General features: G+C 41.4%; 2 protein-coding genes across 3 annotated transcripts in view; one reads left to right on the forward strand and one right to left on the reverse strand.

The window, feature by feature from the left end:
- The window catches only part of FAM3C (FAM3 metabolism regulating signaling molecule C), a 52,641-nt gene extending 51,846 nt beyond the window's left edge, over positions 1-795 (reverse strand). The window contains exon 1 of one of the 2 annotated variants that reach the window (XM_034671175.1): positions 610-795. The gene's annotated coding sequence lies outside the window, so the exon portion shown is untranslated. The remainder of the gene's footprint in view (positions 1-609) is intronic. The other variant, XM_034671171.1, reaches the window with a different exon arrangement.
- LOC117796730 (basic proline-rich protein-like) overlaps positions 1-986 on the forward strand; it is a 10,740-nt gene extending 9,754 nt beyond the window's left edge. The window contains exons 4-5 of the mRNA XM_034645875.1: positions 214-461; positions 550-986. Of these exons, the coding sequence (XP_034501766.1) occupies positions 214-461; positions 550-986 (685 nt within the window). The remainder of the gene's footprint in view (positions 1-213; positions 462-549) is intronic.
- Positions 987-22,649: the final 21,663 nt, after the last annotated feature.

Genomic DNA, 22,649 nt, shown 5'->3' on the forward strand with positions numbered 1-22,649 from the left:
GAAAAAAAAAAAAAAAAAAAAAAAAAAAAAAAAGGTAAGAAAAAGAAAGAAGGAACAGCACATTCATCAATGACACCGGGCACCAATGAGCTGGATAAATTTTAAAAATAAGAAGTACCTCCAGTTTAGGAGACGCTAAAACTTTACAAGGGAGCCAAGACGGCCCTCCGCAGAGTCCAAATGGAACATTCAGTTTCACCCTCGCCTCTTTAGAGCACTGGGCCCGGGTTTCCGACGGCGACCCGGGCCCCAGCTAGGCACGCACCCAGGTGCAGCCCGGGGCTGGGGCGCCGAGCCGAGCGCCAGGTGCAGGCGCTGCCCCGCCCTCCGCGGACCCGGGCCGGGAGTCGCGGAGCTGGGGATGCACCGCCGGGACGGCGGCCCGAACCCCCGCCAACCGCGCTCCGGGGGCCCCGGTCCTGCCCGCGCCCTGCCCCCTCCCCGGGATGCGCCACGACGACGCGGGCGCGCCCCGGGGCCCGCCCCCAGCCAGCGGTGGCTGCATGAGCGAAAGATAAAGGTGAACGTGGGCACCGGACTCCCCCCCAGACGCCCACCATCCCTACCCGCCCTCGGCCGCGGTTCCCTCCGCCTCCCCGCCCGTCTCACCGGCCTCGCGCCTGCCTTCCAGACTCTCAGCGGTCAGTCCTGCCGGAGGCCGACGGGACCCGCCGCCGCCGCCGCCTCCCGCTCCCTCCTCCGCTTCCTCCCGGGTTCCTCCGGCTTCCCCTCACCCCCGCGAGTGGCCAGGAGGAAGCCAGCTCGCCGCTGGGCCTCCTCCCCGCTTCCCCGCCGCGACCAATGGGCCCCCGCCGCCGGGAAGCCGCGCCTGCCCCCTGGCGGTGGAGGACCGAGCGGGCGCCCGGCCGGCCGGCGGGAAGGGCCGGAGAGCGGAGGGAGGGGTCGGGCCGCCGGCCCCCGCCCCGCGCTGCGCTGCCTGGACTTGCCACGTGGGTGCAGCAGCCGCGGCGGTTGGCGGCTGCTAGCTCCCCAGAGTGGGGGGGGAAAGGTGTCACGCCCCCCTTCCCCTCATTCACACACTCATAATACTGACCTTAAAGCCAGAAATTTAAGATAACCAGTCCCATTCTAGAGATCCAATGATTCTATGCGATGGTCTTAATCAATCAAGGATTTTAGGCAATTACCTTTTGACTCCTTAAAAGCTAACTAACCTGTTGTGAAAATGCTACCCGCCTGGAGCACTAGATCTCTGATAACCTTAAACGTTTGGCCCAAGGGAAAAAAAAGTAGTGCACGTATTTGCACGTCATTTTTGTATAAATTACTTAGCAACAAAGCAGTTAGAAATGTTCTTTTCCTCTACGCACATTTTTTTCCCCTACAGTTGGGTTGATAACTGGGAAGTCAATCCAAATCCCATTATATGAAAGCTGACCCGACAACACAACATTGTTTCATGGTTCATATCCACATCTCAGAACAATTAATAACTATTATATTATTAAGTAGAATGTCGGGACAATACATGGTTGTAAAATTGCATTAAAGAAATAATAGGGTTTCACCATAGTTAAGTATTCTACCAAGCCTTAGCTTTACTCCAAAAATATAAAACACAGAACCTAAATAATAGCTATGAATTCTGCAGTTTGTATTCCGTCATACAGGGAGGAAGCAAGAAATGCATTGAGAGCCTTCTTTGTGCCAAGTACTTTGCTGGACCTTTGCTGGCCTTTGGGTATGTGTTCTATTTAATGCTCACAGCTCAGTAAAAATAGATATTTGCCTATTACTTTTAACAGATGAAAAATCAAGACTCCAAAACTGAGTTTAAATAACTTGCTCAAAAATACAATGTAGCAAACTGTGAAGTTGTAATTCCAGCCTAGGTGCATCTAGCTCCAAACAAATGAGGCTCGCTCTTTCTTTTTTTCTTTTTTAAAGATTTATTTATTTGAGAGAGAGAGAGAGAGTAGGCGGAGGGGCAGAGGAAAAGGGAAAGAGAATCCTCAAGCCAACTCCCAGCTGAGTGCAGCTCAATCCCAGGACCCTGCAGTCACGACCTGAGCCAGAATCAAGAGTCGGATGCTTAACCAACTGAGCCACCCAGGCGCCCCAGGGAACTTTGTTTGTTAGGGTACTTAAAACCACAACATTTGCTGTACATGTGTTTCCCCTGGTTCCCCGTATCCCACTGAAAGAATTTATGAAGCCTCTCAAAAAGGGTGGTCTGGCCATATTTATGAAATGGTTCTCTGATCCATAGCTGAATTGGCCTGTATAGAAACGACATGGGCCATATTCTTACAGCACCACACTTGAAACAATTTGTGGTCTGAAGCCGTGTTTAATATGCTATGTGCCAATGGCCATAATATATAGGTTAGAACCCATCAGTAGGTAATGAAATTAGTAATGGGGCACAACCAACATTGTGTTGTTTTCAAATCATTAAATAGAACAGGGCAAAAGTTTCAGAGTACATAGCACAAGGTGAGGATAAGCATTGTTTCGTGAAATATTTGTACAGTATTAAGTGTGCGTGAGTGGGTTACAGCATCCTGCATTACAATGTAAATTATATTTTTTCAAAGGACTGCAATGTTTGAAAGTTAGTTTCCTTAGAACACCTGTTAAGCAACCAGTTGTTTCACCTACCTTTTTACTTGGTAAGAGGTGAGGGAGGCAGAGAAATTAATCAAGATTAATGATTAAGTTTAATGAACCTATAGAGAACAGAGAACTTTGCAGCTCCGGGAGGTTTAATTCAAACAGGTGTTGCTATGTTACGTGATAATAAGCATTAGTAATTCGTATTTTTACAGTAAATATTTATTACATATTTACTGTGTGAAGTAATTTAGCTATATTAACACATTTAATCCTCACAATCTATAAATACAGAGGAGAAAATGTGAGAGGGAAAGGGGAAAGTTGCCTGAGATCCTATTGCTAATACCTGAAAGAGCCAAGATTCAAACCCACACGCTCAACCTCAAAGCCCACCCCACCTTGAGTATACTTGAAAAGAAAAGTTCATTTTCTTTTCGATGGTTGCAGAGATTAATATAGTTCTCTAACATATTACACCATCTCCCATATAAGGATTACATAATATTGTTAAATATAAAACTTGATGAAAAGCCTCAGAATTTTAATTGGACCCATTCTCAAGCAGAATACTCCATTTGGCATCAGTTTCCTATATCTGCACTAATAGATTGCCTGCAAGTATGTTTACCAACAATTCCTCCAATTCCTGCAAATTCATTCCACTTTTACCATCCGGGGTAGGGTCTATATTCCCTGCTCTTGAACCTAGGCTGGCCCTTGGATTTTTTTTTATCTACAGAATGCTGTGCAAGTGATGCCGTGTGACTTCTGAGCCTTGAAGCTTCCATTTTCACTGCCTTGGGATCCAATGAACATGTAAAGAAACGCAAGACTGCTGGATGAGGAGAAAATACACAGAGAGGGACCAAGACCTAGTTAGGCTCAAACCATCCCAGACACTCTACCTGAGGTCCCAGGTGTGTGAGTAAAGTCCCTTTACACGTCCTGGCCCCAGCTAAGCTCCTAACCGAATGTACCACACGAGTGACCCCAGACAGTACCACCTGGGAACCTCCTAGTTCAGACCAGCCAGCCCCACAGAATCCTGAGAAATAACTGTTTGTTGTTGTTATAAGTTGCTAAATTTTGTGGTAGTTTTTTACATAGCAATAGATATCTAAAACATGCAAGGAAAAGTTTGTTAAAAAAAAAAAAGCTGACCAACTCTGGGAGTAGGGTTACTTTAAAGTATTAAAGCTTGTTTATATTGGATCATAAAGTCAATCCCATAGAGATATGGCCAGAAACTTGCCTAGCTTTTTTAAAATATGGGGGGGGGGAAGCAGAGGTGGAATAATAAAAACAAGAGTAAAAGTGTCAAATCTGATACTTCTACTGGGTAAAATACCACCCCCAGCTGTGATTTAAAAACTGTTGTTCAGAGTGTTCTTAGCAACGTGCATTTGAAACTCTCAAACGTCATCTAGCCTGTTGCTGTCTCAGGACATTAATGTTACTCCTCTCATCCCACCAACTCCTTTCCTGCCAAGTCAGACCAGTCATCAGTTGAACCAAATTGAGTCCTAGGTGTCTACATAGACTCCAAATTTCTCGAATTCCCTTTTCCACAGCCTGTGTTCTCCAAGTGAGCTGGTGGGACCTTTGCTAAATGCCTCACCCTAAATTTCCCTCCTTTCCTCTCACCCTGTTTTTGCCAAGGAGAGGCTCCATCCTAGGTCCGTGTTCCCAGGCCTATCCCCACTCTTACTGTCTTTTATGTTGGGGTCCTAACATTTCTCTTACTTTACCGAAGCTATTACAAGAAGTGTAATGGATCACCAAAGAAAGACATGGTGATGACTCAGTTGAGTAGCTGAACTCAAACTCAATTATGCAGTAAAGGCTTTCTTCTGAGTATCCTTGAGACTATCAAACAATCATTTTTGTATCTTAAATAGTAGACTGCACAAGGATATTGTGTGCAGGGGTACATCAGTGAAAGAGAAGTCTAAGAGTTATGGTGAAGGACTAGGTCTCTGGAGGAAAAAATCCTCCTCATTCCCTTCCGTGCTAGCAGCCACAAATCAGCTTTGGAACCAGTTAGGGGTTCTCAGCTTGGGGTCACCATGACCCATTTTAACATGCTCTGTTTTGGTTCAGCTAAAACATAACCTTTTTTATTGTTAATAGTGCTATTTTTCCAATTTTCTAGAAACCTGTAAGGGCAAAACAGTGAAGTTTTAAAAAGCTGGAATACCCACAGATTTCACTGCACATTTGATATATTTACCATTTTAACACAGTTTTTACCATTTTAATCATTTTTAAGCACACAGTCCAGTGGTATTAAGTACATTCACATTCTTGTGCGACCAATACTACCATCCATCTCCAGAACTCCTTTCATCTTGAAAAACTGAAGCTCTATACTTATTAAGCAGTAATTCCCAATTCACGGTCCCTCCAGTCCATGACATCTACCATTCTACTTTCTCTTTAAATGAATTTGACATTGGATACCTCATATGAGCAAAATAGTATAGTTTAAAAGCTGGAACACTCACAGATTTCATGACACAATATTTGATACATAAGCAACACAGTCCATTCAAAATAAGTGGGTTTTTATATTATAAAACATATGTCAGATACAATGAAATCACATTATCACATGTAGCTGCATAAAGAAAAACTCTAGTTTTCCATCTATTACTACTTGTCTAACCAACATACAAGAAAATTCTAGATACCATAAAAATTTGGACTTTTAAAATATCTTTTTGATTCTACTCCCTGGGAGATTCTGGTTTGGATTAGATCTTTTAATAAATCTTTCAGCGTGGCAAAATTTGGCATTTTTTCTTGGTGATAAATCGTATTAAATGATATACTGAATATGGTAACCCACATCTAAAACACATATTGGAATCATGACTACAAAGTAACTTCCTTTTTCCTGAAATTATGTAGAAATGTGTATTATAAACAATTATTAAGATTACTAGTGGTTTCTTCAGAAGAATGGTTTATTATTCTGTCTTACAAAATATTACCTCCTAGAAAAATTTCTGACTCAGCCCCAGAATCTGAAAACTACTTTTTGAAGTCTCATATGGCAGTGTTACCTTTGTAATGCCAAGCAAAGATGAAGAAACCATGGATCAGCCTACACACACACACCCACACGCACACACACATACACACACACACACATACACACATCCTTTGCAGATGCATAATATATGCATAGTCCATAAGGTACTTAAAAAATATATTTATCTGGGGCGCCTGGGTGGCACAGCGGTTAAGCGTCTGCCTTCGGCTCAGGGCGTGATCCCGGCATTATGGGATCGAGCCCCACGTCAGGCTCCTCTGCTATGAGCCTGCTTCTTCCTCTCCCACTCCCCCTGCTTGTGTTCCCTCTCTCGCTGGCTGTCTCTATCTCTGTTGAATAAATAATAAAATCTTTAAAAAAAATATATATTTATCAGACCTTGGGAACAAATACTTTCTTTTTTTACTGCCACAGACCAAATGGGAAAGTGTGACTACACTTTCCTTAGAATTCTAAGGAAAAAATGAATGAATAAGCCTCACATTAAGTCATCCAAAAACACTTCTTTCCACATCCCATTAAAAAAAAAAAAATCCACCAGAAAACCCTCTGAGAAGAAGCAACTGAGCAAATATGGAGCAAAGTCTGTGTTTCCCTAAAATATAATCACTTCAGTCTGTAACCTCAACTCTTGATTAGGAACTGACTATGGGAACCCTTCAGTCTAAGCACAAAAGGATTCACTGTGACTGGTATTTTTATTAAACTTTAAGATCTCTAGTTACATCAAACTGAAATGCATTGTGTGCTTTGAAAAGCAAAGCCATTGGAATATGAGTAACAAAATATCATCCAATTATTAGTATTGCATTAAGATCTGTTCTCTAGTGGATTTCATGGTCACTAAAGATAGTTCAGCAACACTCCAAGAGGCCCAATGGTTGCAGCAAGTCTAAGAAATATAGAAGTGGTAAAACACATAAAAGAAAACAAAACATCATCCTATTCCACACATTATTGCCGTTTTTGTAAAAATTCCAAAGAACCAGGTAGGAACATTGGAATCCCAGACAATGCCACAGACTGTCAAGTGTTACAGGCTATATGATTTCCCCAAGGTTGTATGTGCGAAATGTCTTTCCTTGATACAGCTGCAGCCTAAACAGGGAACTGGAATTAGCCTACCTGTCCAAATTTGTTTCCTTAACCGTGTTTTCAATTTTAGGCCGATTTCTATTGCAGTTTCTTCACTCCCACCCCAACCCCTCCGAAAGGTACTACATCCGAACTATTCTGAGTTTGTATCCTGATTCAGTTTGAGAGGTTATTTATGTGGCCCTAAGCTGTTCACATTTTGCACTTTTATTTTGAAATGTTTCTTGTCAAATGGCTGTGGCCTCACTGAGGTTTGGTACATATTTTTAAGTGTAATTTATTTACCCAGAGAAGTTCTGTTCAAATAGAGCATCTGGTATTTTGTAGAGTTCTATCCAATAGTCAAATTTTCCATCTCTATTCATGAAGCAAAAGCCAGGGAAATTGCTCACTTCACTTGAAAAAAACCAAGAGTGGGAAATTTAACCTTCAGTTTCTATAGGTTCCAAAATAATGTCACCTTCCCAAATTCCCCTTCTATGCTATCCCACCAGGACAGCCATCCTGATGCCATCATTGTTTAAGTCCTGAGATGGGAGAGTGGGGTTGGATTTGGAGTCAAAGAGATGAATTTAGATCCTGGCTCTATCTGCTACTAGCTGCTAAGTGACCTCAGGCAAGTTTTCCAGTCTGTCCAAGCTGGTTTCCTCCCTGTAAATCGGAACAATAACAATTCCCTCACAGAGTTTTGGGTTTTTTTCTTTAGTAGTGGTGAACATTTAGTATAATTTTTAGACTAGGAGATGAAAATCATTTGCTATACATGGTCCCAGAGAATTCTTCAAGGCCCTCACCCGCTTTCCCCTTGCTCTGCCCACACAACTTTGGTGAGATATCTGCTTGTTGGGTTATTTTCTGTGCTGGCCATGACACACAGCCTGTGCCGTGACAGGAGCGGGCACCTCATGTCTCCTCCCCTCCTTGCCACCACCCAGCCCAGGAAAACAGTGTCCTCTCCCTCCAAGTAGTATACCTCCTAGGGGCTCAGGCTCCTGCCTAGTCCCTTTCCCCTCTTCCAGAAATCCAGAGGCCAGATGGTTTATCATGAACAGTCTGTACTGTTTTTCTTAACCTAAGCTGCTTACTCTCTCAAATCCCTAAGGTCAAATCCTCTGACAATTTCTCACAGTTCCTTAATGGAGACGAACATTTATATGCTGCTTTTGTGATCACCACTGTGTCTCCTCAACAATCCCATCCCCCCTTTGTTCTTGGTTGGTTGGTTTGTTGTTGTTCAATTCCATCCCGTCTCCCTCTCCCTCCCCCACCCCCGAGCCTCTCATAGATGGTGGGTCATTTGGCCCACCTTAACATGTAAGTACGTTTACAGGCTTCTCACTTGGCATCTTAGTGCATTTCCTGAGGCAGAGACTGAGGATTCCCAGCATCAGAATAGCGCCAGGCACAAAAAAAGATTTCCCCAAATGTTTATTGAATGAACAATTTAACTCATATAGGACAATTCTGAGTCCTCTGATAATATTTACATGAATTTCACTTTGAAGAGAATGCACAGCCCCTGGCAACCATAACTTGTTATCCATCTTTGTAATTTTGTCATTTCAAGAATGTTATGGAAATGGAATCATATGGTATGTAACCTTTGGGGATTGGCTTTTTCCACACAGCATAATTCCCTTGAGATTCACCAAGTTGTTATCCTCAAGGACAAGGCTGGGGATGAGGCACAAAAGAGGTGGAGGTGGTTATAAAAAAGCAACAAGAAGGATCGTTGTGGCAATAGAACAGTCCTGTATTTTTTTTTGGGGGGGGGGAGATTTTATTTATTTATTTGAGAGACAGAGACAGAGATAGCAAGCGAGAGCACAGGCAGGGAAGAGAGGAAGAAGCAGGCTTCCCGCTGAGCAGGGAGCCAGATGGAGCTGATCCCAGGACCCTGGGATCATGACCTGAGCTGAAGGCAGATGCTTAACCTGCTAAGCCACCCAGGCGCCCCTAGTTCTGTATTTTGGCTGTGATGATATATGTGATACAGGAACGAACACAGGTGATCAAATTATATAAACTAAATACACACATGCAAGTGAGAACAATTAAACCTGGAGAAATTGAAACAAGATTGTTGAATTGTCTATGTCAGTATCCTTGTTGTGACATGGCACTGTAATTTTGTAAGATGTTACCATTTGAAGAAACTGGGTAAAAGGTATGTGGGATCTCCCTGTTATTTCTTACTACTACAAGTGAATCTACAATGATCTCAAAATAAATGTTTTAGAATATACATGAGGCATTTTGACTATTATAGTAAGACAACATTCTTGAAGAATCATGTAAATTGAATGTCAATTTTTGAAAGAGCTTGAGGAATTTTGCACCTGCCATTTTAAAGAATTCATATAGTACATATTATGCAAGGAGCCTGGGGCAACTGTCTCTTTAGCTGTAAGACAAAAATGTTTCTACCTATTATATACAGATGTTATGGGAGACTAATTTCTACAAGTAGCCCAAGAAAATGATGGATATATTAGTTTCCTAGTGCTGGCCATAACACATTACCACAACCCCGATTGCTGAAACAATAGAAATTTATTCTCTCACAGTTCTAGAGCCAGAATTCTGAAAGCAAGTGTTGATAGGGTCGTGCTCCTTTTGGAGGCTCTGGGGGAGAAATCTCCCTTTCCTCTTTCAGCTTCTGGTACATCTAGGCATTCTCTGGCTTGTGGATTCATCACTTCAATCAATGTCTCTGTCTTCCCTGTCCATTCCCTCGTCTCTCTGTGTCTTCTCTTTTATGTCTTATATGGACACTTGTCATTGGATTTGGTTCCCAATGGATAAACCAATATGATCACATCTCAAGATCCTTCATTATGTCTACAAAGAACCTTTTCCCAAAAAGGTCACCTTCATAAGTTCCAGAGGTTAGGACATGGGCACATCTTTTTTGGGGCACCATTCAACCTACCACAATGAGCAATCATCAATTTATTCTTTCATCCTTTCAAGAAAGATTCCTTGAGCTCCTAATATGAACATAACAGCATGCTAGGAAAGATGATCCATGCACCATGGCATCTATGAATACCTTGTGATCGCATTGTGGAGAAAACACATGCCGAAGTGTAATGACAATAGACACAAGGAATGCCTTGTTAACCTTAAAAATAAACTGCTAGTAATTTAACCATCAAAAATGAGTTTATTCAGGAATAGCAGAGAACTGAAATCCTGCACAAGCAAGCTATGGCAATAGCATAGGCACCTCCATAGAACAAAGGAGAGGAGCACTCTCTTACGGAGGAAAGGAGGAGTTGGGACAGCTGTTATAAACAAAAAGTCCAGGGCCACCTGGGTGGCTCAGTCAGGTAAGCGTCTGCCTCTGGTCCAGGTCATGATTCCAGGGTCCTGGGATGGAGCCCCCTGTGGGGCTCACTGCTCAGGGGAGATTTGCCTTCTTTTCTCCCTCTCCCTTTGCCCCTCCCCTCCACCCTTGTGGTGCTCTCTTTCAAACAAATAAGCAAAATCTTTAAAACACAAAACAAACAAATGAACAAAAAGGTCCATTAAAGTAGTAGTTCAAAGTACAGTGACTCTTCATTGGCTGAGATGTGGCAATGTCTCAGTGGCTAGGCTGTTGACCGGCATGGATGAAAGCTTTTCTTCCTCCCATTGACACAGTAAGGTAGTATCCATGCTCAAGGTCTGTGTCTTCCTAATAGGTCTGCAATTGTCAAGGAGGGTAGGGCATGAAAGCTCCCTCTGCTGTCCACCTGACTTCATGCTAAAAGAGGTTTCCTTTTGTTTTCGTAGGATCAATACAAATGAGGGCCGGGGTCAAGTGCAAGTGCGGGAGATTCCAGAAGGCTGGTCCACTTTGTAAACTGGCTTTAGGTAGATTTGTCTCGGGCCTTATGAAGGAAAAAGAGCTTGAGATGGGCTGTAAATGGTTGTGCCTTGCTTTTCAGGCTTGAGGAATAATGTGGGCAAAATGATGTGGTGGAAATGACCACTGTACCCAAATGTAAGTGTGCAGGAAATAGAACTGACTAGGACAAATGGCTGATACTGAGGTATATGACATGAAAATTTACATTGAGACTAGATCCCTAATGTAATTAAGGAAGCTGAAGGTAAAAGAGAATGGAATGTTTCTTAATGGAGGGTGGCACTAATTGATTGTTTCTGTAGGACTTTTGACAGGGAAATGCCCAAAAGGAGAGAGCAGCTCGGAAGCTCTGGCATAGAGCTGGCGAAAAGGAATAAAGTCGTGAGCTCATCTGGTGATAGTGGGAATTGAAAGAACCTGAAGGGTGTGGGGAATACCCAAGGCAGGCTTCCTAGCAGGGCAACCAGTTATATAGGGCCTATTTTCGTCATGGTTCTCCAGAGAAATAGAAACAACAGGATAACATTAGGAATTAGCTCATGCCTTGTCAGGAGGCTGACAAGTCCCCAGATCTGCAGGATGAGCCAGCAAGCTGGAGGCCCAGGAGAGCCCATAATGTACTTCCAGTCTGAATGCCAGTAGGTTCAAAACCCAGGAAGAGTCTGAAGACAGAAAAAGGCTGAAGTCCCAGCTTGAAGGCAGTCAGGCAAGAGGAACCCTCGCTTACTGAAGCCTTTTTTTTCAATTCAGGCTTTGACCAATTGGTTGAAGCCCTCTTACATTAGAGAGGGCAATCTGCTTTACTCAGTCCACTGATTTACATGTGCATTTCATCCAAAAATAGCTTCACAGAACCATTCAGAATAATGTTTGACCAAATATCTGGGCACCTGGTGGCCTAGTCAAGTTGACACGTAAAACTAACCATCACAGAGCCCCACATTTAGAAGGTACCTGCTTGAGGTTTAATGCTCTGTAGTTATCGTCTTTAAATTCTTAATAATTTTTATCTTTGGATCCGTGTTTTATAAGTGAAGTCTGGTGGGACAGTGAAACAAGCTTTGGAGGCTGGGAGCTGATGTTCGTCCGCAGTCCTGACGTTAGGAGCTAGTTGGACAGTTAGGCAGTCAGGGCCAGAGTCCCCAACAAGAAAATATGGAGTCAGGACAGCTGAAATAAAGCAGCACTGACATCCTGTTCTGCAGCTTATGCAGCTCCCTCTCTGGGAGCTTTATACTTTTGCTCAAGAAACTTTGCTCTGCTGCCCACCACTCTTTGTCTCGTCTACCTCTTCATTCTTTAAAGCAGCGTGACCAAGAACTTGGGCACTAAATACAGAGAATTCCTGCAACACTACCCCTTCCCTGCACTGCACCCCTCCCTGCAGCCTCCCCATCTCTCCAGGAGGAGTTGTCTACCCTACCACCCTCTGGCGTCCTAGGCCCTTCCTGACTCCCTCCTCCCTGCCCCAGCCCAGTGGCCACTGCTGCCCTTTCCCCCAGTGTAGACTGGTACAGGCCCGGGAGGACTGAAATGGGCATGCATGCCCCCAGCATCTCATAGAGGGGCCTGGAGGCCCAGCGCCAGCTGGCAGGGCCAAGCTGCATTCAGTAGCAATTCATGGGAGTGAGCCTCTTATCCTCCCCAGTCCAGGTGGGAAGCACGTCCTTGCATGGACGCTGCCATCTTACCAGATCACCATCCACTCGTGATTTGGGCCAAGGATTTCCCAGATCTTAAACAGGGCCTGGAAAGTGACCCAGCAGCTGGTTGGGAGAGGGAACCTGGCTGCTGTAGTCACATGAAAGGGCCTAGTGACCTTGTGCCTGAGGGAGTGCTGCATTAAATCACACACACACACAAACCAGGATAGATTGAGAGGGAAAGATTTTTTTGTTTTGGTTTTTTGAATAAGGGTTCTTTCTGCATTTTCATTTGCACTGGGTAGATAGTCAGGAACTGCCACAAACGGAGAATAGGCAGCCTCTGTTGCTGAATGGGTGCCAGCATTGCAGAGAGGGGATGTATCAAGATTATGATTTTTGCTGACAGAGAAGGTGGAAAGCTCGATTGCCGGAGGTTGCCAATCAGAAAGGGCGCTCATCTCTGAGGAAGGTGGCCAGTCATGACATGTGTTAGTTAGGTGTGTTAAAATGTAAACTGTGTGTGTCCATTGGGCTGCCAGGACTAACATTCAGGGCCTTGCCTGCTGAGTGGACCCCAACATGCTCCTCATGCTTGGCTTTCGAGCTGTGGAGCTGCCGTCTTAACGCTGGGCACTCTACCCTCCCAACTGCCCCAAAGCTGCTCTTTGTGTGAGGTGCCGAGAAGCTGACTTAGCTCAGGAGGGGTCACGTGTAGACGTCTCAAGAGTGAGGGGGAAACTCAAGGGGCTGTGGTGACATCAGTATGTTTCTGTGAAGCACACTTGACAGTGTGGTGATACATTCGTTTTAGCTTGAGCTCAACTCTAGGGTAGTCAGGGCCCTAACCAGAAATTCACAATTTGGGCATTATCTGTTTATCTTTACGAAAGGCAGCACCCAGGACTCCTGGCTGGCTCAGTCGGTGGAGCACGTGAGTCCTGATCTTGGGGTTGTGAGTTTGAGCCCCATGTTGGGTATAGAGATTACTGAAAAAAATAAAATCTTAAAAAAAAAAAAAGAAAGAAAGAAAGAAAGGGTGCACCCCAGAAGCAGCTATGCTACAAATGTTATGGATACCTTTTTATCTCCCATGAACACCACAGGTTTTGCTAATTAGTATAACAGAATTTAGAAATCAAGTTTGCTCACTGGTGAAATTAGTGGTTTTGCGATATACATATTAGAAAAAATACTAAAATCACATTTAGAACATTCCCTCCCCACTGTATGAACAAGGTTTGAGAATCTAGCAAGCTTGTACCCTAAAGGACTATCCCTGGAGGTACTGCCACTAGAATGTCCCTGACTCTAGAGGACTGTGTCAGCATCCAATGAACCTCTTTTGCAAGTTATGTTCAAACCTCTGCAGGGTACAGAGAACTGGGATTTCAAAGAATTTATAGACATGTTTATATCAATGGCTTTATTCTGTTTTGAGCCCACTGCTAATGAACATTTGCTTAATAAATGTCTGGCAGATTTTGGTCCAAGGCTTACCTTCATCATAATCTGCTAGAAAATTCGTAGATATTAGTTAACTTTCAACCACCTGTATTGGCAATGACCACTCATCTATCACAAATAATCTAGATGTTATAAAGAGTAAATTGGCTTAGGACAGGTTTAAACCCTTCCTGAACTCAAATACCAGCCACGCCCAGACACTCAAGGGGCAGATGTTATTCACTTGGGAGTGTTTTGAGTACAGAACTAATGGAAATTGGTGACATGAGTTTCAAAAAGAAAACGTTGAAAATTTATCCTTGAAATTTGAAAGAGAAACCCAAGGAAAGCATAGGGTCATCTTAACTCCAAAAAGATCTTTGCAGCGAGGTCAAAGTACACATATCTAGAAAGAAGAAAAAGAGGAAATGCCAAAATGAATCTTAATTTCCTGGAGATGTTGACATGTCTTTGTAAAAAAGAGGCACATGAAGATCTCAAAAAATACAAAAGGCATCCAGAAATATGCAATATAAAATCACTTTTTAAAAAAAGTTTTCTTCTCTATTAGTTTCTTTCCTTTTCAATTCCTTTGCCCATGTGTGTAGATAATTATCTGATAGAAACCATAGAATTCTCTTCCCAGAAAAAATCACTTAAAGAAAGAATCCAGGTGCCTAGCTGAATAAAGGGGGCCACCCACTCTGTCGCAACATCAAGCATTTTTCTGAGACCTTGTGGTCTCCTTTAACAGTTTCAACTTCCTTAGAAGGAAGTTATGGTTTAAAACATTTTTCCTCTTTGATATGCTTATCATTTCAGAAGGTATATGGGCATTCTGAAGCCCATCCATGCACATCAGATTACGATCACCTGAACTACCCTTTCAGCTCCCAAAAGGCTGTTAAGCAAATCACCCATTGGCCAGATCCCCTTCTGTATATCATCATTTCCTTTCCAAACACTAAAATAGCTTCCTTATCGTAGAATGAATTTAGTGGGCTGGAAGAAAGACCGTTTCTTTTATAACACCACTCAAGTACTTCTCCACAACATATAATGCAGAGAAAATAATTGTGTTTGGAATTTCATTTTATAGGGTTAGCATTTTATGAGATCTTTTGTAAAGGCCATATAGCAAAGGCTAAGTGGTTGGTTATTTACATATGTTTGACCTACTGTACTGGAAAAAAAAATTACTAAACACACCTGACACGTTTAGTTTCTTAATTTAGATAAACTTAAAGACTTTTAAAAAGTCATCCCTTAACACCTCTGTACTGTCAGCATTGTCACTTTTCACTGCAAAGTTTCAGTAACCTTAAATGGTCATTTGAATTTCGTTTCATGTGCTTTTAACATGTCCTATTGGTAAAAAGGGAAGAAGATAAACAGGAAAGACAGTTTTTGGCGCCCCCTCTTGAAGGTCTAATTCCTGAGGCTCATTTTACCACAATTAACTGCTATTTTCTCCACAAGTCCCACTCATCACTTTCCTCTCTGGACTCCATGCATTATTGGCACTACCATAAACCAATCTTAGGCAATTTTGACCCCTTACTTTTACCAGTCTAGGTAAGAGAAGAAAACAACCCTTTCACCTTGGTTACTTCTAGCAAAGTGAATTGACAAACTGAATTCATGAAGAGGCTAAGAAAAAAAAAGGGAAATAAAGAGAAGTAACAAAAGAACATATGAAGAAAGGACATCATAGTGCAAAATGGCATATTTTAAAGTAAATGAAATCAAGTTACACATGGACTTGACAGGAAAAAGTTTTCAGGACAAACATCCAGACCTACAAGCAAACAAGGCACTGAGACAGGGTAAGGTGGGTGAGATAATGAGGATCTCTGTCTCTCTCAGACCTTGCTTTTTAGTTTTCTTTTTGAGTTTATGCTTTTATCTGTCACTGGTCATGGGCTGATCTCCAACTGTGTATGACTTTTGCTCTCTTTTTTTTTTAAGATTTTATTTATTCGACAGAGAGAGAGAGACAGCCAGCGAGAGAGGGAACACAAGCAGGGGGAGAGGGAGAGGAAGAAGCAGGCTCCCAGCAGAGCCTGATGGAGGGCTCGTTCCCAGGACCCTGGTTTCACGCCCTGAGCCGAAGGCAGACGCTTAACCGCTGTGCCACCCAGGCGCCCCTGACTTTTGCTCTCTTAAGAGCTCTGTGCCCCATCTGGTTAAGAAAGCTCATACCACATGACTGTAGGCTGCCCTGTTTTTGCCTTTTCTCCTTATTTAGAACTACATTTTAATTTTTTTAACCTCTTTTTACTGATTTCTCCTTCCCACTACCAAAATGCTTTTCCTACATGCCAACTTATTCAGAGCCTAGAGAGAGGAGGAGCCCCTATTTAGGAGAACAGCTATGGTTGAACATTAGTGTGATCTCACCTTTCTGTAATCTGGCTTTTTCACTACTGGCCTAGAATCATTATCTTGGCCTAATCTCTGTGGCAACCACATGGTCTTCAACAGTGGGGCCTTCTTTTAAAAGGCTATTCATCTCACGTCTGTCTTGCTCTCCGCCTATCATAAAAGTATTTTTTTTCTTTTCCAAATGCCCATATGCTAATGCACTCACCACTGAGTTCTGGTTTCAGATTGCAGTTGTGTAATTTTATCTTAGTCGGTTTGTGGGATAGATGTAATCAGTCAATGCACCCACACCCAGTAAGGATCCAATCTATCTTCTCAGATGCTGACTGATGGCTCCCCTCCTGAAAATGGTTTATTATTCCAGTAGGATAAGATTTTCTGTTTCCTTCACCCTCTTTGTCTTTTCCGTTCAGATCCCCATGGTCTTAAAGCAGAAACTGACCAATACAGAAGGAGAAGTTTCTTTTCATTACTCCAACGATGCCTGGGAAAATCTGTTCACTGATCACATGTTTATTGAGTACTTACTGTGTGCTAAGCACAGCTGTAGGAATTGGGGATTTGGAGAGGAATATGTAAAGTCCATGCTCTCAAAGAGTTTACAATAAGATAAGGGAGGATTTGGGGTAAGAGACAGCAAGGTTCCAGGGCAGGAGACTTTGATCAACTTTGCAAGCTCAAGACCAGAGGCCAAGGCCAATACCCGGAGAAAATCTAGTAGAAAATGAAGAAGAAAGGGTGGCTCAGGGAAAGAGAAGACTTCTGGACACTCGAATAATGTGAACTTGGCCTTGACTGAAGTATGTCCTAAAGTAAGAGTAAATATGAATTTGTATCAGCCTTTGGATTCCAAGTCCGCTCTTTCTTGGCCACAGTTAGAATGTTTTAAAAAAAGGTGACGGATTAAATGGATTCTGTGTATCTTTCTAACCATCATGAATCAAAATCAAGAGGGATTACACAATATCAGAAAATAACAGATTTCAGAAACAGAAATGAAGATTGTTATCGCACAGCATGTGTGTACTTATAAGAAAGGATGAAATTAAGTTCAAAGCATATAATTGATCGGAAGGCCTATCCTAATCATGAGCTATGCTAACTTACTATAACTGTTTGAGCTTATGATTTCTATAGCTTTTTTTCTATTTCATATGGAGGAAATTTTAAAAAGGAGGAAGAGAAGGAAAGGTCAATAACATCTGCATTTTCCTTTTAATTATAAATGTCTTTCAATTCATTATTAAGATACTTCAGTAGGTATGTTTAACTCCTGATCCTATAATTCAAGGGAAATAAGTGAACTGAAATGTGTAACTTCATGTTAGTCGGTTTGTGGGATAGTTGCATCAGTCAATGCACCCACACCCAGTAAGGATCCAATCTATCCTCCCAGATGCTTACTGATTGCTCCCCTCCCAAAAGTGGTCACGTTGTGTCAGTTCACAGCCTTTGTCAATAATATGTAGAAAACAGATACATTTGGCCTCATTCTCCTTTCTCCGTAATGAAATTAACCAAACATACCTATATTGCTAAGATATTGAACAAAGCAGTGATATATTTGTTATTGATAATGTTTCTTATGTTTCGACAATTTTTGCTGTCAATTATTCATGTGAAGGGGGCACCTGGGTGGCACAGTCGTTAAGCGTCTGCCTTCAGCTCAGGGCGTGATCCCGGCGCTATAGGATCGAGCCCCACATCAGGCTCCTCCGCTGAAAGCCTTCTTCTTCCTCCCCCACTCTCCCTGCTTGTGTTCCCTCTCCCTCTGTCAAATAAATAAACAAAATCTTTAAAAAAAATTATTCATGTGAAGTTTAATTATTTAGAAGTTCAACAGAAAGGAATGTGGGTAAAATTTTATCCTCAGTCCTAAAAATTGATTATCATAGGATTGTGTATTTTTTTTCCAAAGCACCAGATTCATCATTATATTTATATAATGTTGGGTCTATTCCTGAAAACATTTACTTAGGGAAATACTTGGCATTTACTTAGGGAAATAAAGCTAATCTTACCTTTGTTTCCTTGTCCTGATTTTATATTTACTCACCACAGCTTGCGCCAACCCAAAGGAACCAAGAGTGTGCGAGATGGCCAGGTAGACCCTTAGGAGAGTTATTTGACTACTCTGGTGCATAAATCCTCTCCAGAGAGTGTGGAACCAACACCATTCTCAGAGAAGTGTGCTTCCTCATGTCAACGTGTCGATAGGCGAAATATGGTAAAGAAAGAAAAAGCACCAAAATCTACCTTTAATCTGCAAGAGAGAGCAAAATAAGGAAGGGATTACAGATTGAATGGGTATAAGGGTTTTGAATCCTGGGTAAAGAATAACCATGTATTTTCCAGTTGTTTTGACTAGATACTAAGAGAAAAATTATAGATTGTGTTTACATGTACGAACCTCAGTTCTTTTTTAAAAAACACCAGCAGTGGGGAAATTGTAACAACAGCTTCCATTTTACCATAATCTGCGTTGGTCTGCCCCTGATGACCTGAATTCCCACTCTTTCAAGGTTGAAATAAAAAACAAACAAACAAAAACTACACAAAACAGTATGAAAGTTTTCTTTTTTTCTTTTTCAACCATCTTTTAATAAAATTCAAATCCCTCATGAGAAATACCACCACTAAATTGTTAGTGAGTTTGATTTATCAGATTTGTTTTATAGCCCTATCTTCATAAAAAGAGCAAATCCGTATTGAGATAGGTGGAGAGAAGAACCATGCTTGTTGTGGTGGTGTGTTTGAATTAGAGATCTCTGAAAATATTGAGAACCAACCTTTGTAAATATATTGTACACTGAGGTAAATCTGCTAAGATCGATTATCTGTATATCAATATCTAAGTATACATTTCCCCTCCCCCCAAAGTCACAGAAGCTGGTCAATTGAAAAGAAGACTGGGAGTTATTTTCATATATACCGAAGAGTTTGACTGATTATGTTGGCACACTTAGAGCCTGCTTCCTCACTGCCTATCCCAGTTATACGTGTCTCTGTGTGTGCTGCCTTCCTACTCCTCAACACTCATTTTTTTGAACAGTATTTGATATATAATCTCATATATTTCATATATATCACCTGTTAGGATGGCCACTGGAAACTAATACTTATTAGTTTACTAATTAGTTTAATAATACTTATTAGTTTCCAGTGGCTACCTTAACAAAGCACTACAAACTTGATGATTTAAAGTAACAGTTAAATATGACAAATTTATTCTCTCACAGTTCTGGGAGCTAAAATCCTGAAGTCCAAAATCAAGGTATTGGCTGGACCGCACTTCATCTGGAGGTTCTAGGACAGAATCCTTACTTGACCCTTCCAGATCCTGCTGGCTGATGGCATTCCTTGGTTTTATTGGCTTGTGGCCACATCACTCCAGTCTCTGCTTCCATCTTCACATTTCCTTCTTCTCTGTGTGTCTTATTTAAGGACACTTGTCATTGGATTTAGGGCCTTGCATAATCTGGGTTGATCTCTTCATCTCAAGGTCCTTAATTTAATTACATCTGCAAAAATTCCTTTTCCAAATAAGGTAACATTCACAGATTCTGGGGATTAGAACATAGGCATAACATTCAACCCATTACACCTTGATATGCAGTCAAGTTTTTCTTTCATAGGTAAATCTTGGTATTTATCAACTATCTCAGAGTCAAACTTCTAAGGTTAAAAAAACTCAATCTACAGCCAAGATCTACTTTTCATGGAGTCTGTCAGTAGTTAGACCTTCTCACACCTTGGATATTGGCAGCTATCAATGACTGCTCATTTTTGCGGATGCTGTATTTTTTAAATCTTTCTTTTAATGTCCAATCCTTTTATTATTATTTTTTTAAACACAGTCTTTAGTCTCTCTGTGTATTGTTGCTCTTAGTACTTCCAGTTAAGAGCACACAGTGATCGCCTCAGCTAGTTCTCAGGTTGTTTGCCCCATGATTCTGGGTTTTCATTTTGTCAAAAAACATTTTAACAAGCTTGCCACAACCTTAGCATTCAAATACAATAAACAATAACTAATTCTTCTTAAAAATAATGTCACCACTAATTATTAAAATTTCAACACTTCTAGCTAGTTCTTCTGCTATTATGAACCCACTCCTATCCTGAACACGCACACATGAGTTTGCTTCCCTGTATCATTCTTTTATAGTTATATCAATTTGGTATTTTTCATATAGTATCAATTTGCCTAATTGTTTAAAGCAAAACTTACTGAAATACAGAATACCTCTCTCTTCAACAATGAAAGAAATGAATCAATGTTTAGTGTTTATGACTATGTAAATTTTGTTTGATGCTCAGCCAAGTTTTGTATTTTTTTCTTTTTCATTTTTTTCTAGATAATAATTCTCTCTTTTTTTTTTTTTAATTTGCTTTCAAAGTTTCCTAGGGAAGTGTGAATCTCTGATCAATACTATACAACAGAAAGGATAATGGATCAGTTTCATTTTTTTATGGGCATCTTCCTTCCTTCCACCCCCCTATCCTTCTGCCCCAAGCTGCTGCCCTCTGTTGTGGGACTTTACTTCACCACCACCCTAAAGACTCGAACGAGGTTTTTAAAAATAGCATTTCTCCTGCTTCTGCCATCTTCTTTCTAGTCTACATTTGCTGTGATCTCTGCCCTTCTAGTAGGGGCTTTCCTCAGGTGCTGGAGAACCTTGGCTGTTAGGTTCTATTTAAGAGTGGGCCTATAAAGCTTTGAAGTCTTAAGTACAGTTGGGTCTCCCAGGTTTAGAACATTTGCTCTAGGTTGACTTGTAGACTCTGATAGTAACCACAAAAATATTTATTTTCCATAATCTTTGTGTAACTCACTTCACTTTACCCAAACTCCCATCCAAAGTTTACACAACCCAATGTAATCAGACACTTTCTTATCTCCGTGACCTCATTCCTTCCTCTCCCCTGTTCACTCTGCTCTGTGCATATTGGCCTTCTTGCTGTTCCTCCACCTGCCAGGCTGGCTCCTGCCACATGGCCTTTGCACTTGCTGCTATCCCTACCTGCACTTTTCCCCCAGATCATTGCACAACGGCTTTATCTCACCATTCTGTCCTCCGGTCAGTTCTCAGTAGGGAGGCTTTGCCTGACCTCCCCCTCTCAGCACTCAATAGCCCCTTACTTTCCCCCATTTTCTCCATATTATTAATAGTAGACTTATATTATTTACTTGTTTACTTGTTTATTGTTTATCTCTGCCATGAGAATTGAAGCTCCACTTTGTCTTGTTCAAGCACTCTTCCCTTAGGACATGGAATAGTGCCTACCACCCAGTGGCACTCAATAAACATTCGTTCAAAGGGAACATGACTGACATAACATCTTCCCTGGACAATAAGTATTTCAACAAAGAAAGTACAATCAGAGATGACAACAAAATTGCTTTTCAAACACTTTATTCTAAATTTCCAAGTTAAACACCCTTTAAAGTGCTCTTCTCCCATGAGAAGCCAACTTCATCAACATGGACAGTATGTGCAGAACACTAATTTCATCAACATGTATTGTATACATAGAAAAATTTTTTAATGATAGAAATATTGTCCAGTTAGTAATTCAGTTCAATAAAAAAATATGTGAGCAACTTCTATATACCATGCTTTGTATTTGCAGCTGAGTTTACCAAGATTATAAAACACCAGCTTATGCATGAAACAAGTAACTAAACCAATCTCATGATAAATCAGGACTTCAGTAATCTTGAAAATATTTAATAAATAAACTAAGTCTAAATAAGTATTTAAGTAATCAAAAAATATGTGAATAGACTATCAATACCAGTGATAGCACATTAGTCATGGTTATCCAGTGACACAGAATCAATAGTATGTATGTGTGTATAAGAATATGAGAGAGAGGAAGAGGGAGAGAGACAAAGAGAGAGAGAAACTTTAAAGGAATTGGGAATTGGCTTACAAAATTATAGAGGATGGCAAGATTAATATCTACAGGGTGTGTGGGCAGGCTGGAGACCCAGGGAAGAATTAATATTGCAGTCTAAGTCTGAACAGAGTTGACTGGCAGAACTTCCTCTTCTTTGGAGGAGGTCAATCTTTTCCCTACTTATGCCTTCAATTGATTGGATGAGGTCTACCACATTATGGAGAGTGATCTGCTTTACTCAAAATTAACTGATTTAAACATTAATCTAATCTAAAAATATTTCCACAGAAATATCTAGAATAACATTTGACCAACTATCTGATACTGTGACCTACCCAAGCTGACATTAATATTAACTATCACAGATAATAATAATAATAATAATATTAGAAGAGTTATGACCTGAGTAATTTTATCCTGATATTACTGCTAGTTGCATTCTTGATACTGGATAAAAGTGATTTATGAGGGACACCTGGGTGGCTCAGTCAGTTAAGCATCTGCCTTCAGTTCAGGTCATGACTCCAGGGTCCCTGTTCCTTTTTGCCTTCCCGCCTCTCGCCACCCCCTCCCCCATCACCCTCCACCCCATTCATGAGCTTACTTGCGAGCACGCTCTCTCTCTAATAAATAAATAAAATCTTTTTAAAAAGTGATTTATGAAAACTTTGATTTTCATTTATGCTGTGAAATA

This window comes from Ailuropoda melanoleuca, chromosome 1, assembly GCF_002007445.2.
Source record: "Ailuropoda melanoleuca isolate Jingjing chromosome 1, ASM200744v2, whole genome shotgun sequence".
NCBI lineage: Eukaryota > Metazoa > Chordata > Mammalia > Carnivora > Ursidae > Ailuropoda > Ailuropoda melanoleuca.